Source organism: Suricata suricatta, chromosome 6 (genome assembly GCF_006229205.1).
Source record: "Suricata suricatta isolate VVHF042 chromosome 6, meerkat_22Aug2017_6uvM2_HiC, whole genome shotgun sequence".
In the NCBI taxonomy this organism is placed as follows: Eukaryota; Metazoa; Chordata; class Mammalia; order Carnivora; family Herpestidae; genus Suricata; species Suricata suricatta.
In genome coordinates, this window is record NC_043705.1 from 119,325,513 (window position 1) to 119,342,365 (window position 16,853).

Consider the following 16,853-nt stretch of genomic DNA (forward strand, 5'->3'; position numbering starts at 1 on the left):
AGCCTGCTTGCGATTCTATGTCTCCCTTTCTCTCTGCCCCTCTCCCACTCACACTCTGTCTCTCTCTCTCTCAAAACTAAATAAACATTAAAACAAGAATTTAAAAAGAAAAGATAAAACAAGTCTATCATTAAAGCATCCACCTTAAAATACTAGGATTAGAAAAAGAAATAGGAAAAGGAAGCAAAAGGAAAGAAAGTGTAAGAATAGAAATCAATGTTGAAGACAGAACTACAAGAAATACAAATGAATGAGATAAAAAACAATTGCTCTTTGAAAAAAATTAATAAAATTGAAAAGCTTCTAGCCAGACCAAGAAAAAAAAAGAGAAGACACAAATTGCTAGTATCAGGAAAAAGAGAAAAAATATAAGCAATGACCCTAAAGAAATATTACTAATAATTCTATGTATATAAATTTGCTAACTTGGAGGAAATGGACCAAGTCCATGAAAGTCACAAACTATCATATCTCAACCCAAGAATAAAGAAATAACATGAATAGTCCTGTACTTATCAAATAATGGAATTCATAGCTTAAATTTTTTGAAAACAGGAAAAAGAAAACTCCAAGCTATACTGGCAAATTCTACCAGGCATTTTTAAGTGACACCATTTATAATGGTTTAAAAAATGAAATTTTTAAGTGTAGAGGCACCTCAGTGGCTCAGTTGGTTAAGCAGCCAACTTCGTCTCAGGTCATGATCTTGTGGTTCGTGAGTTCAAACCCCGCAATAGGCTCTGTGCTAACAGCTCAGAGCCTGGAACCTGCTTCAAATTCTATGTCTCTCATTCTCTCTTCCCCTCCCCCACTCATGCTCTGTCTGTCTCTCAAAAATAAAATAAATGTTAAAAAAATTTTTAATGAAAAAGAAAATTTTAAGTGTAAATTAAGTATGAATTTAATAAAATCTGCTCAGAAGCACTATGCTAAAAACAATAAAACCTGAAAAAAGGAAAAAAAAAAGACCTAAATAAATAAGAGATACACTATTGTTGATAAGACATCAATTCTCTCCAAATGATCTTTAGATTCAAAATAACTTCAAACAAAATCACAGCAATGTTCTCTCTATATATAAACTGGATGGGTGACTCTAAAATGTATGTGAAAAAGAAACTAAAATAGCCCCAAATCAAAACTACAATGAGATATCACTTCACACCTGTCAAAACGGGTAAAATCAACAACACAAGAAACAACACATATTAGCAAAGATAAGGAGAAAAAGGAACTCTTGTGCACTGTTGGTGGGAATCCAAACCCATACAGCCACTAGGGAAAACAAATGGAGGTTCCTCAAAAAGTTAAAAATAGAACTACCCCATGATCCAGCAATTGCACCAGTTACCCAAGGAATATGAAAACATGTTTCAAAGGGAAACATGCACTCCTACGTTTATAGCAGCATTATCTGCAATAGCAAAATTATGGAAGCAACCAAAGTGCTCAGCGACTGATGAATGAATAAAGAAGATGTAATATACACATATATACATACATATATGTGTACACACACACACACACACACACACACACACACACACACACACACACACTGGAATATTACTAAGCCATAAAAATGAATGAAATCCTGCCATTTGCAGCAACATGGATGGAGCTAAAGAGTATAATGGTAAGCAAAATAAGTCAGAGAAAGACAAATACCATATGATTTCACTCATCTGTGGAATTTAAGAAACAAAACAAATGAGCAAAGGGAAAAAAAGAGAAAGAAACCAAGAAACAGACTCAATTATAGAGAACAAACCAATGGTTACCAGATGGGTGGGGGAAGTGCACTTGTGATGTGTGTGTTGTATAGAAGTGTTAAATCACTAACCACGTTGTACGCCTGAAACTAATATAACACTGTACGTTAACAAACCAGAATTAAAATAAAAACTTAAAAAAAAAAAAAAGAAAGAAAGAAACTAGGGTGCCTGTGTGGCACAGTCAGTTAGGCATCTGACTCTTCCTTGAATTCAGGTGATCTCATGGTTCATGAGTTTGAGTGCCACATGGAGTTGTGCACTGATGATACAGAGCCTTGCTTGGAATTCTGTTTCTCCTTCTCTCTGCCCCTCCCCTGCTTGTTTTCTCTTACTCTCTCTCTCTTTTTCTCTCCCTCTCTCTCAATAAATAAATAAACTTAAAAAAAAAGAAAATAAACTAAAATAGCCCAAACAACTAAAACAAAGAACAAAGAGCACTGACACCACCAAATTTTAAGATCTACTACAAAGGTGTAATAATCATGGCAGTGTGGTATTCGTGAAAGGGTATACACATAGCAATAGAACAGAACAGAGAGCCTCAAAATAAACTTTCTCAAATATTATCAATTTATATTTGAACAAATAAGCAAAGGCAATTCAGTAAAGGAAGGCCAATCTTCTCAACTAATGATACTGAAATAACTAGTCATTTATATGGCCCCCCCCCAAAAAAAAACCTTTGACATATTTCTCACTCCCTATATAAAAATCAGCTCAAATGGATCACAGAATCACTGCAGAACATTAAAGAGTAAGACTCCTATAAGAAAAATGGATGAAAATCTTTGTGACTCTGAGTTCGGCAAAGTTCTCTGACCAAAACCCAAAACATGATCCATAAAAGAAAAAACTGATATTGGACTTCATCAAAATTTTACAAACTTTTACAAAGAAAATAAATAGACCAGCTACACAATGGGAGAAAATATTTACAAGTCACATATTTGAAAAAGGATATGCACTCAGAATATTTTTTTGAACTCTCAAGAACATATAATAAAAAAACAAATATTTCCTACTTCCTCAAAATAGGGAAAAAATTAAATGGACACTGCACCAAAGAAGATAGAAAATAAGGCCAGCAAATATGAGTAGATGTTCAATATTATTAGACTTTAAGGAAATGCAAATTAAAACAACCAAGTGCCATTAAAGACCTATAAGATGCCAAATTCCAACCACCCGACACCACCAGCTGCTGGCAAGGGGGCGAGCACCAGGACCTCTCAATTCACAAAACAGCACCACCATTTTGGAAGATACTGGCTGATCGGACCATATGACATAGCAGCCACACTCCTGGGTATTACGTCCACTGATTTAAAAATGTATGCCTGTGCAAAACCTACAAGCAAATATTTATAGCAGCTTTGCTCATAAAGCTCTGTTGGCAAAACATGTTGGGCGATGGTAGACATGAGGTGTGAGGGAGAGGGGAGTCGGGTGGGACTCACAGGGTTTCAGCTGACCAGCTAGGGAGTGGTGACGCCATTTACTGAGATAAAGGTGACTGCAGGAAGAGGACGTCTAGAAGGAAAAGTCACAATTTCCTTTTTGCATATTTTATGTTAAGACGCCTATTATACATCCAAGTGAGATTATGAAGTAAGTAGTTGGTAATACTGGGCAGGTGAAAAGACAGGCCAAGAACACAAATTTGTAAAGTCATCAGTGTCTAAATACATTTAAAACTGATGTGGGAAACAAAGGCAAAAGGAAATATTAAATTTCCTTATTACTCACAGCCCATTCACAAGCCCTTGAAACAGGCAGAGGGACCTTCCCCTGAGAGCTCAGCTGCCTAAATGCTGACACTTTGTAGGGGCAAAAGGCAATCTTAGCTTAACCCCCTAGAATCCTATGAGTCTACTTTACACATAAAGAAATTCCTTTGGAAACCTCTTATATCTCTACCCCCCAAGATATAAGTTAGTAATCATCCTCCAAACATGTGGCTCACTGATACACATCTGAAGGCCTCGTGACTGAGGGTTTGCTAGACAGTAATAAATGCCCTGTTCTGAACAACAGCCAGTAGCCCCCTCAGGACCCTGGAAACCTTGGTTCCAAAATTGCTTGGAGGCTTATGCTGTCCCCAACCCCTCCCACCTGACGGTATATAATCAGTCACCCATCAGAGCCCCGGTGCAGCTCTTTCTGCCCACAGGTCCTGTCCCCATGCTTTAATAAAATCACTTGTTTGCACCAAAGACATCTCAAGAATTCTTTCTTGACAGTTGGCTCTGAACCCCAAATTTCCACATCAAAACCATGTGACCAGATAAGATCACTTAGGAAGCAAATGTAAATACTAAAGAGGGTTCAGTATGACAGTATGAGCGGGACACTCCAACATTTGGAGGCTGAGTGAGAGAGGAGGAGCAACAAAACCAGAGTGAAAAGGCACACTCAATGAGGTAAGAAGAAAACTGGGAGAGCACAGTAAATCAGAAGTCAGGTAAGAAGGTACAACAAGAAGGCGAGTAATCAACTGTGTCAAATGCTGCTGAGAGTTATGGATGGTTCATGAGAACTGAGACCTGCCCAGCAGATATGGCACGATGGCAGGCTGCCATAAACAGAGAAGTGAATTAGGCTCCCTTCAATTCTGTATACCTAAGGTATTGAAAGCTAATAATCAGTTGATTGGCTGATAGATTAAAATACACAGGATTATCAGGGATCCAGTAATCTCTTTCCAAAACAGAAATTTATCAGACTATGTTTATTTAATAAAAAAAAATTCTAATGCCTAGCAGTAAACAGCTATCTAGTCTAGTTCCACCCCATTAAATATGTGCCTCTCTACCAGGAAAACAGCTTACAATTTGCAATCAAAGGAACACCCCAATAAACCAAGACATACATTCCCAGCTCTGAGGACTTAAAGCCTATCCGCCTTAGCTTCCTCAGTCTTGCAGACTATTCCGCATGTGCGTTCTCCTCTGCTTAACTGAGCTCCATCTCCCCTGACTTCTCTGCCTCTCCCGGTAATCTAACACACAGTCTGTTTACCTCCCAGTCAGTTCCTACTTTACCCTTTTCCTCTCCCACCCCCAGACTCAGGAGTTCTAGAGAGATGCCGCTCCATCCAGCACTTAGAACATCACTTCCTGTACTTTGAATAGCAACCCAACAACTCACCGACACCATGCACGTCTTAATGGCAGGCCTCAGGAAACAGGTCTTTTACTGACATTTGTTGATTAAAGTTGAAATAGCATCTTGTAATATGAAGGATATTTTTTAAGAGGACCAAAAGAAAATGGTCCCTATTACAGAAGATATTAAGATAAAAGGACATATGGTTACCTGAGCTGTTGAGGATCCAGAATACGAACACAAATAGTAGGTTAAACTGTAAAGTATCTAAAAGACTATGAATGTTGTTTCTTGTTTGTAAAGATAGGAGGATGACAAAGGCAATGAGAATGTTAAGTGCCCTTGTGTTAAAACAGTGACCAAAATTAGTCATAACAAAAATCAAGTTCAACTAAGGATTCTTAACTGGATCTAAACAGTTTCAGTACTATGGCTAACATTAGTGGAAAAAAATTTTAAAGTGACACCTATTAAAGAACAGTCACTGACCAAAACTGTTTTTCATCAAATAAACTAGTTTTTCTCTCTTTCTCCTTTATCTAAACACAGACACTCCTCAAAAAAATCCCTTCCTTTACTTAACAGGCTTAACTGGAAATAGCCTAGAAGAATTAAGCATCCATTTTTTCTCATAAATATGTTATACTTTCCCTAAAGAGAGGACATTCTGAACCATGATCAACATTGGTTTCCTCTAAACACAAACACACACACACACACACACACACACACACACACACACACACACACACACGCGGCGGGGGCGGGGGTAGTTGGTGGGATTCCTGATTTGTACTATTCTGTACATACCCTAGTGGCTACCACGTAAGAAAAACTGTACAACAGGTGCCCTGATGCAGTGCCATCTGTAGTCACTGAATGAGGTGAGACTCTGTGACCCACTCTGTGACCCACCAAAAGGAAAGTGCCCATGCCTTTCTCATGGTGAGCTAACAAACAGGCAACTCACATAATGAAAAGAAATGCAGCTGAGATGATATTGTGAACTTTGATCCAAAGTTCTTCACCAGAGTCCATGATCATAGGCTGTTTTAGGAATCGTCAAAGTTCCTAAAACTGTCAGCAAAAAATTTTTGTGTATACATTTTGCTACAGAAAACATTTACAGCTTCAGTGCAGGAGTTGGCAAACTTTTTATTCTAAAGGGCCAATTTTAAGCTTTGTGAACCACATGGACACTGCTGCAACCATTTAACTCTACCACTGTAGCACAACAGCAGCCACAGACAATAGTAAATGAACAGGTATGGCTCTTTCCAATAAAGCTTTTATTACAAAAACAGGGTGTCGGCTGGATTTGGCCCACGGGTGTAGTTTGCTGACCCATTATATTCCATCCATACTCTTAGTCATCTTCTTCTATGAATCAAAGACTTAAGTCCAAGTCTTCCTAGTTCCTGAGCAACTTAAAAATCCATTTGAACACATTCAAGAGATAAATTCAGTCTTTTTTAATCTACTCAACTCCAATGACCTCTTCTAACACCTTTCAACAGCCTCAACTATGGCTAACTCTGCCATTACCACAAATAGTTCCTTTTTGGAAGCCATGTATTTCCAATATTTATTGTTTTAATACATATTTTTCAGATGATATGTGCTAGGCACTAGATATTCCATTTACTGGTCACATAACTTCCTATCTTCCAGTTCTTCAGCTTGTTTTTTTAATTGTCAATATCATCAACCACTCCTTAGGCATAAACCTGAGAATCCTCTTGATTTACCTACAATGAACAATCTTTATTCTGGAATAACTCCCTCCTCCCCCATTATTGTATTCCATTCAAACACCCAGCCTCCAGAAGATTCAAGAGTATCATACAAATATACAGAATGACTGTCTGCAAATCTACATCCCATAGCCCTTAATGCTCCCACATTTCTTCTAGTCATTTTTTTCTCACAACCCTCAATAGCTACTCTAAGTCTTTACTATCGTACTGAAGGCCTCATCACAACATCTCCCAACACAAAATTAATGACCCTGCCAGGAGATGGTGACACTTCCAGTTTCCTAAGACCCCTGGCCTATAAACAAATGTGATATGAGCCCTCCACAACCCCTCCATTCTCAGTGTAAATATATTCCCTCCTCTCACTGAAAGCCAACTGCTGCCTGCTCTTATGTGTGATCACAACGACTACCACCACCTCATGTACGTGCATTACCTGGTATGTTTAGTTTTTGCAGAACTGTATTAGTTATCAATGCTGTATAAGAAATCACCAAACTTAGCTAATAAATTGGAGTGGTTTAACCCCCTAACAGTTTTGGAGGTCAGAAGTCCATCACAATGTAGCTGGGTTCTTTGCTTAGTGTCTCACAGACTGAAATCAGGACGGTGAGAGGGCTGCATTCCTCTCTGGAAGCTCTGGGCAAAAATCTGCTTCCAGACTTACTAGGTTGCTGGCAGAATCCAAGTTTCTTGTAATTATAGGCCTGAGATGTCCATTTCCTCGCTGTTGGCTGGGGGCTGCTCTCAGTACCTAGAAGCTGTGTGCCTTCCTTGCCACATGGATTACTCCATCTTCAAAGCCAGCAAATGAGAATCCTTCTCATGTTGAATCTAAATTAGACAAAGGCCATGCCTGCAAATGTTTGCAAAATAATTCCCTCTTTATCTATAACTCCTATTGAAATGGCTAAGGAGTAATACCCTTAAGCTTCCTAGAAGTCACCTGGTTTGGTTGAGAAAATCTGTGAGGCACACGTTAATTTCTTGAAAAAGCCTTTACTGTAACTGAGTAATCCGACCTTATGATCTTTCTGAGGTTTTAGCAAAAGGTACACCCTTGTGTACCCTTGGTTTCTTCTCTGTACCATACCTTAAGAAGCAGTTTCTTCATTTTAACATTATTTACCATTTGGATAGGTTCAAAATAAACTAATCGTCTAGTCCTGGTACCCCTCTAATAATCCATCTAACTTCATCCTCTCCTATATTACTATAAGCAGCAAGAGGAAACCAGGCAGCACCTTCAACACTTTGCTCAGAAATCACCTTAGCTATGTATCCAACTTACCCATGTAAGTCTGCTTACATCTTCAAAGCCAGCAACAAGGACTCTCCCTCAGGTCAAATACCTCCCACACTTCAAATCTTTTTTGCCAGGAATAGCCCAATCCCTTTAAGGGCCTACTGGATTAGACAGGATCCACTGAAGAAAATCTACCTTTCTCAACTATGCCATTCAATATAATCTAAGCATTGGGGTATGAGGTCCTGTTCATAGCTCACATCCATACTCAAGGGGAGGAGCAGGGAATCTTGGGGGCCATCTTAGAACTCTACCTACAACCATGACTATGAATGCAGCAATTCTGAAACTACTTTCTATGCATGGTAGCAATAAACAAATGAATTAATATAGTGATGATATTATAAGCCAAACTTCTTACTGTTGAAAAAGTGAAATACAAATATAGAATGGGGAAAGGCTAGGAAGTTAGATTAGAATTACTGGATAAATCAGTGTACACTCATGAGTGTGTGTGTGTGTGTGTGTGTGTAAATAAATAAAAATATATAAATAAATAACCATATATATATATGGTTGTTTGGTTTATCTCCCATCCCAGCTCTCTCTCCTGAAATAGTCTAGAAGCAATGGTGCCCCAGCATCAGTGAACATATCCAGTGCCAAGATCTAGATTCATAAACAGAATTCCCTATTAGAAGGAGGCATGGATCAATAGAGAAATGGGTAACATTAGAGCAGAAAAAGTACAAGACGAGCCAGGAACATTCTGTTGTGTCAGAATGTAAGAAGTACCCCAAAAGTGACAGGGATATGCCAAAAGGACAGAAACCAGTGTTAGGGAGTGTCTATTAGATAAAAAGCTCTGGAAATATTCAGAAATTGGAAAGAAACACAATGTGCTTCAAACACTGGACTTTTTGAGAGTTTATATTTGTGGTTAAAACCATCAGTTAAAACTGCTTACAGAAACAAAAATATACCTACAATTCACAGTTTAAAATGTTTTACTTCTTAGGAAACACTATTTGCCATTAAAAGGATATGACTAATATGTTTCATCTCCAAATAATAATAGAAAAATTTTGGAGTGTCTAGAGCTCAGAATAACTACATGTACTATTCAAATATAAATAAATATTTGAAAACATGTTTTTCCTATAATTATTCATAAAGCTTCTATTTCCATAATTAAGGATATTCAGGGAGAAATTGCCCTGTTAAAAATCCAAGCATTCTAGGGTCCCCTGAGCCTGTCCTCTACCACTTTGGTCATGTAATTAAAAAAGAAATGCAATAGAATTGTTTTGATGTGAAGAGAAAATGGTTGAAGACAATCCAAGGGAAATGCACTTAACAATATCAACTCTAGATAAACTGACAAAAGGAAGTTTAATAAATGAAATTCTAAGATTATAATCATAGGTATTCACTTATTAATAATGTATGAAAACACTTTTTAATTTAACTTAATACTGATTTTTTTCTGGCATTTTGATGTATAGGAATACTTCTCAGTGAAGGATAGAAATTTAATAGTCACACCTTTGTGGGATGTGGGCCAAAGAGCCCCATTTGAATCCCAGGCAAAGTATGTTTGTAAGACTTCAAAGTACATGAGGAAAACACTCTGATTGGAAGTAATGTACCAAAATTCTGGTTCAGAATAAATGAGGTTTAGATGATAATACAACTATGATTTTAAAGTATGCTTTTGAATAGTTTAAAGGTTGATTCCTGCTTATCCTCATCCTACTTTCTTAATGTTAAAGAAAAAGACAACAGACACAAATGGAGTCACTTATGTTAAGACCACAGCACCAAAAAAGAAACTTAATACCTAACCTAAGTACTGTTTCAAACTCTCCCAGGAATGTAATCTTAACCAGTCAGTCTGGAATTTCCTGATCAGCACCAGTGAGGTTATCCAACCAATAGAACCGTTTGTTCCCCCAAAAGGAAGGTATAATCTTGGAGGAAATAATTCTTTTTTTCCTCTTTGTAAGTTCCTTGTCCCACCCTCTCTCTGCCTTTGAAAACATTCCATTTTGTACATCTCTTTGCAACTGCTTTAGACTATTTGCTAGAAGAAATGCTGCCAAATTCACAAATCCCTGAATAAAAACAATAAGAGCATCAAATTTACTCAGTTGGATTTCTGTTGGATTTAACAATACTCACCTAAACCCAAATTAAGTAAGATCCCATTTTCCCCAAGTATAATAAACAATAATCCCATGAACTTCAGACCAGTGATCTTCATGTTTAAACAAAAACCAGCAGAACCTGATCTGCAAAGGATATCTTAAGAAAAACTCAAACACATAAAACAAACAAAACTAGAACTCCTATGACTAAACTGAGAAGCCCCCAGCCCCTCACCCGCTCCCCAGGCCTCTCCTTGCACCTTACTGCAGCCCCTGCCGCACTCACACATACCCCAAGAAGGCAGAAGATGCAAAATGTGACTCCAAGCAATAACTAATGTCAAGGTTCTGCTATGATCAAAAAGCATGTTTTTCAGATGCATAACGCAAATACAGACATACAGAAACTGAAATGTTCTAAGTGATCATATTTGGGTAGTAGAATTACGAGTAATTTTTTCTTTTCCAAATTTTCTATAATTGACAGGAATTACTGTGAGAAACCCAAAAAACTTTATTTTTTCAAGATGTAAGTGTAATTATTCTCCCTGTAATGCACTGTGTTGTAGTATACAACAGAAAAAAGCATTTCTGTACCATTATGACTATACTTAAAAACACACACACATACAGACACTGTGATGTAAAGAGTAGACATACAAATTTAACAACATAATTAGAGAGGGCTGTTTACATTTAAAGTACATAATATTTTAATCACAACAGATCAGATATACTTAATTGTTTCCTTCAATGTCCTTTTCATAGCAATTTCCAGTAAAGCCACAAGTTACTAATTACTCTTGGAATCAGAAAAGAGGTTAAAAAGTTAAGGGAAAAAAAGTGTCCCATGAAATCTACTACTTTCAAACAATAAATAATTCTTTCATTTCCAAAACCCATTACTCAAGCCAAAGACTGCAATTAAGATACTAGTAACATTTCCTAGACAAGTAAATAGTCAATTAATTATATTTGCTTCTAGGAAATGGAAAGTGTAAATATTAACCATGATTTTGAAATCAAAATGGAAATATTAGGCGAAGTGAGGGAAGTTATAGTACATGGTTACAACATATAGTCATTTTTTGCACATTGGTAACTAAAATTTTTTCCCAGTTTTATTAAGAAACAATTGACATACATTACTGTGTAAGTTTAAGACATATAGCATATGATTTACATATATTATGAAACAATTACCATAATAGGTTCAACCAACATCCCTCACCTAATACATATACAGTATAAAGAAGAAAAAAAAAGAGTTTTCCTTTGATGAGACTCTTAGGATTTACTCTCATAACAACTTTCCTATATATCATACAGTATTATAGCCATAATGTACATTATTATACCCCTAATTATAACCCTAATACTTATTTATCTTATAACTAGGAATTTGTACCTTTTGACTACCCTCCTCCAATTCCTTCATCCCTCACCTTCAGCCTCTGGTAACCACATGTCTGGTGTTCTTTTCTGTGAGTCTGTGGTGTTTGGTGGGGGTTAGGAGGGGACTGTTCTTTTTTAGATTCCACATATAAGGGAGATCATATAATATCTATCTCTGTCTGGCTTATTTCATTTACCATAACACCTTCAAGTTCCATCCATGTTGTGGCAAATAGTAGCATTTCCTCATCTTTTATGGCTGAATAATATCCCACTCCCTATGTGTGTGTGTATTATACCACAACTTCCTTATCCATTGATGCACACAGGTTGTTTCCATGTATTGGTTATTGCAAATGACGCTGCTATGAACATGAAGGAGCAGCTATCTTTTCAAATTCATGTTTTTATTTCCCTTGGATATATCCCTGAAGAAAACTTGCTGGATCATATGGTAGTTCTAGTTTTAACTTTTTTGAGGATCTTCTATACTGTTTTCCACAATGGCTACCCCAATTTACAATCCCACCAATTCTGAACGGTTTCCCTTTTCTCTACATCCACACCTGCATTTGTTATCTCTTGTCTTTTTGATAATGGCCATTCTAACAGGCATGAGGTGTATTTCACTGTGGTTTTAATTCACATTTCCCTAATGACAAGTCATGTTGGGCATCTTTTCATGTACTTGTTGGCCTTTAGTACATCTTCCTCAGAAAATGTCTAGTCAGGTCCCTTGCCCATTTTTTAATTCAGTTCATTTTCTTTTGTTTTTGTTTTGAGCTGTATGAGTTCTTTATATAATTTGGATATTAACCCCATATCAGATTTGCGATTAGACATAGAAGAAGTCATTCTCAACATAATAAAGGCCATACATAACAAGCTGACAGCTAAAATCATACTCAATGGTGAAAGGTTAAAAGCTCTTCATCTAAGATCAGGAACAAGAGACTAGAAGTCCACTCTCATCACGCTTATTCAAGACAGTACTGAAGCCATAACTAGAGAAATTAGGTAAGAAAAGAAAACATATCAAAATTGGAAAGAGGTAAGATTGTCTCTATTTGCAGATGACATGATTCTAAATATAGAAAATCCTAAAGATTCAACAACAAAAAAAATTCTTAGCTCTAATCAATGAATTCAGCAAAGTTGCAGGACACAAAATTAACTTTAAAAGAAATCAAAAGAACTTCCTGAAAAAGAAAGAAATCAATCCCATTTACAAGAGCATCAAAAACAATTAAACACTTAGGAATAAACTTAACCAAGGAGGTAAAAGAAAATTCTGATAACTTAATATTTTAATTTTGATTTTTTGTGTTTCTATTTAGATTTGTCTACTCTTGTCCTACTTTCCTAGTCATATTATATGCACTGTCAGTCCGAGACTGCAGAAAGAGCCAGCAAGAGAACTAACCAGATTCTTCTTGAAATTTTGTTAGCTAAAACTTAAATCCACAAAGTCTTAGTCTTTTTATAATGTAAGAAGCCCTGCATGGCTGAAACAATTAAGAAGAGCTTAGAGTCTGGCAAAATCTTCTCTTTCTCATACTTTTTAAGAACTATTGTCTATGGTAAACACAAGCTAAAAAGAAAACAAATAGGAGTTTTTAAGGTTTCATTTCCACAAATCAGTTGTTTAAAGTTCTGGATTCCCAAAACCTTCAAATACAGCAGATAAAAATAGAACAAAACTGAGCTGAAGATGCTATATCCCTGTCTGCTTTCTTTGCTTACCACCCTCACTCTCACACTATCATCTTTGGTGGAATCCTAGGGACAATGATTTTAAGGAGAGAGGAATGAGAAATTCTAGTAGAATACATGAAAAAAAAAAAAAAACCACTGGGGCGCCTGGGTGGCTCAGTCGGTTAAGCGTCCGACTTCGGCTCAGGTCATGATCTCACAGTTCGTGGGTTCAAGCCCCGTGTTGGGCTCTGTACTGACAACTAGCTCAGAGCCTGGAGCCTGTCTTCTGATTCTGTGCCTCCCTCTCTCTCTGACCCTCCCTTTCTCATGCTGTCTCTCACTGCCTCAAAAATAAAATTAAAAAAATTTTAAAAATAAAACAATAAACTACAGAAATTACCATTGCAATATATATGTATGCTTATATAATATTTGAATTCTGTTTGAATCATCCAACATATACTGGGCATTTAATATAATTAGTCAAGGAGCATCTGGGTTGCTCAGTCTGTTAAGTGTCCAAATCTTGGTTTTGGCTCAGGTCATAATCTTGTGATTTCATGTGTCTGAGGCCATATCAGGTTCTGGGCTGGTAACTCAGAGCCTGCTTGGGATTTTCTGTCTCCCTCTCTCTCTCTGACCCTCCTTAACTTGTACTATCTCTCTTTCTCTCAAAAATAAAATAAACTTAAAAAAAAAAACTAAGTAAAAAAAAATGCATGAGACTTTGTTCCTTACTAGGGTTGAGAGGCACTTCCCTAGGGTTCAATAGAAGGCAATTTGAAACACAGTGTATTAATTTATTCCACTAGCTCAACCAAGGCACATAAAGTAGATTACAGTCAATTCTCCTTATTTGTAGTAGTTATGGTCTATAACATTCTGTAAACACTGAATTATCAAACACAGGGTTAGGTTCCTGCAAGCCTCTGGTCACATTTTCATCAAACAATCAATACATAACTTTGTTTACAGACAACCATATAATAATATACATTCCTGATTCATAACCATTGAACTCCTAGCCAACAGCATTGTAAGTCGTGCCTGAACGAAGCTTATCTAACATCTGTATTCTCGAAAGGACATCGTGGACTTCTTACACTTAGGCACACCAGATAGTGTTACAGCACTTCAGCACTACACTTGGGGGTCATTTTAAACAGCAAAATCACCAACAAAAAGAGCCCAAATAAGAAAAATGCAGTGCTACATAGAGATCAAGAAAGGGACACTTGATTATATTATGAGAGCCAAAACAAGAAGAGCATCAGCTTCCTCAAATTCTTTTTTGCCGCTCTGTACAAGTGCACATCTGCAAATGGCCATAAAAAAAGCTGTATACTGATTGTGGGGTTACAAAAAATTTTTAGCAAATAGGTGAGTTTGCAAATATGGAAAGAACAAATAATGAGGATCCACTGTGTTTTCTTAAGACCATCAAATCTCATACAAGCTTTTGATTTAGTTACAAACCATGATTAGTGTTTTAGAAGAAGGTACTAGGACAGACAGGGAAGGAAAGAGTAAAAATCAAAATTAAAAATGAGGCTCAAAATTCTGCATCAATCATACCCACTGACACTTAACCATATCTGTGGTTAAGCTGCTTTACTGTTCCCAGTCCGTCACCCTCCTGCATCCTCCAGTTCTGGCATGTGATACTGCAGATCCTCTCACTAAAGACCTGCGCGTTTTTCTCCACTGTACCGATATTACCAATGGTTATGTGATTTGCTGTGGCAAAGGGAATGTCCATGGACATATGAGCAAAGACTTCAAATGTGCTTCCAGATTTGGGGTTTCCTTCTTGTGTTTCTGCCATCACCATGGGAAAAACATCCCCTCAGGGCAGTTTGCTAGTGCAAGCAGGGACAGAAACAGATGGAACAGATCTAGCACTAACTGTGGCTTGCAGCCAAGCCCAGCCATCCCACAGATATGTGAATTATGATAAATAAGCCATTAAGTTTGATAGGATTTGTGCAGCTATAGTTCATTTATATTTAGTGTAATTTTAAAATATTATCTCACTAAAAATCTTTATATAAAAGGTTGATGAGACTCTCAGTTTTGTCCTAAAACCTAGCACATAGTAAGTTTGTGGTATGTTGTTTACAAAGATGGCTGCATCCATATCTCCCCACCTACACGATCTTTTACAATGTGATCTTGTCATTCAACCACCAAGTGGTAGAGTCTGTATCCCCTCTCCTCAAATTTGGACTGGCCCTATGACGCTACAGAAGACTTGAAGCCAGACCTTATAAAATCTGAAGTTTCCATGTTCATCCTTCATGGAACCCAATCATCAAGCAAGAAGTCAAACTTTGCTAAGTCCAACACACTGTGAAAAAGCCCAAACTAGACATGTGGAAAGAAAAAGTGAGAGAGAGAGCGAGCGAGAGAGCAAGTGGGCACACATGCTTACACCCACACATAGTAGGGAGGTGAGGAGGGCTGGGAGTAGGATAGATACCACGGGGTGGAGCATCAACTATAAACCACGTGAATGATGCATTTTGAACTTTAAAATCTTCCTAGTGCCCCAGCTGTACTATACGAAGCATAAGAACTTCTTGGTCAATCCATAGAATTGCGAGAAATAATTCATTGTTTAAAACAAGACACTAACTTTTAGGATGAATTATAGCAACTCAAGCAAGTTGTTAATAAATGTGGGCTGAATTAATTAAATTCACTAAAATACTGTTTAATGCTTACCTTGGTGTTTGCCATGTCCACGATATACTGGTCTCCCTTTATACACTCCATCACTTCAAAACCATCTCGGTCAATCACTTTCGCCTGAGAGCTTCCAGATACAACAAGAATCATGTCTCCTGTGTTACTATACTGCAATGACTTGATCTGATGGCTTTGTAAAAGAAAAAAGAAAGCAGGTGTGTAAGACGCCGGGCATAATATTAATACGTTCACTACATTAGGCACTGCCAGAAAAAAGTTGCACAAGTGCATAAATTGATAATTCTTCAAAAGTAAGATCATCAACTTCAAATGGGTCCTCAACGCCAGTGGCTACCCTGTGGGTGAGTGGCTCTCCTCCCACTCACCATAGCAATCTGTTAGAATCTCTACTCACCAACTCCCCCTCTTTCAGCTGTTGATTTTTCTGGCTCTTTCCCAAAAGAAACAAACGACAATTGCCTCAACTTCCTCCCAGTAGTGTTATAAACTTATCTGCAACTGAACATCTCTCTTCCTCCTCCTCTGATTACAATGGTGGATGTAAACCTCTTCCTACCCAAGGCAAATCTAATACCTATATTCTGGATCCCATCCCTTCTAGTCTCCTCAGGAACATATGCTGATTCTCCCCACCATGCCCCCTCACAGGTAAGGCATTGGAACAAGCTTTCATGTCCTCCTTTATTCTTCTGATACTATGGTATCCCTTCCATTCTCACTGCTCTACTCATTCCCCCAGCTTCCAGGATTTGGTCTGCTGATGGCTACCCAATGAACTCCCTCATACAAGATTATGTTACCATTCCAAAGTAGCCTACGTTCAATGCCAACATGCAGGAAAACGGCGCAGCCCTATGCTTCAGTCTGGGATATGCTGGAAGATTATACCAGCTTCAGATCTCCCTGTGGGAACAGTTGTGGCTGCTTCTGCCACTGCCCGATGCTGTAATTTCCCCCATCTTCCTAAGGGTGTTTCCCTTGCACTTTCTCTCACACGGGGCTGATCTCACAAGCACCCCTCAAA

General features: G+C 37.6%; 1 protein-coding gene across 2 annotated transcripts in view; it reads right to left on the minus strand.

Annotated features, from left to right (window-relative positions):
• Window positions 1-16,853, minus strand: part of WDR70 (WD repeat domain 70) — a 296,048-nt gene that overhangs the window by 186,011 nt on the left and 93,184 nt on the right. For both annotated transcript variants that reach the window (XM_029940982.1, XM_029940983.1), the window contains one exon: window positions 15,845-15,998. In XM_029940982.1, the coding sequence (XP_029796842.1) occupies window positions 15,845-15,998 (154 nt within the window). The remainder of the gene's footprint in view (window positions 1-15,844; window positions 15,999-16,853) is intronic.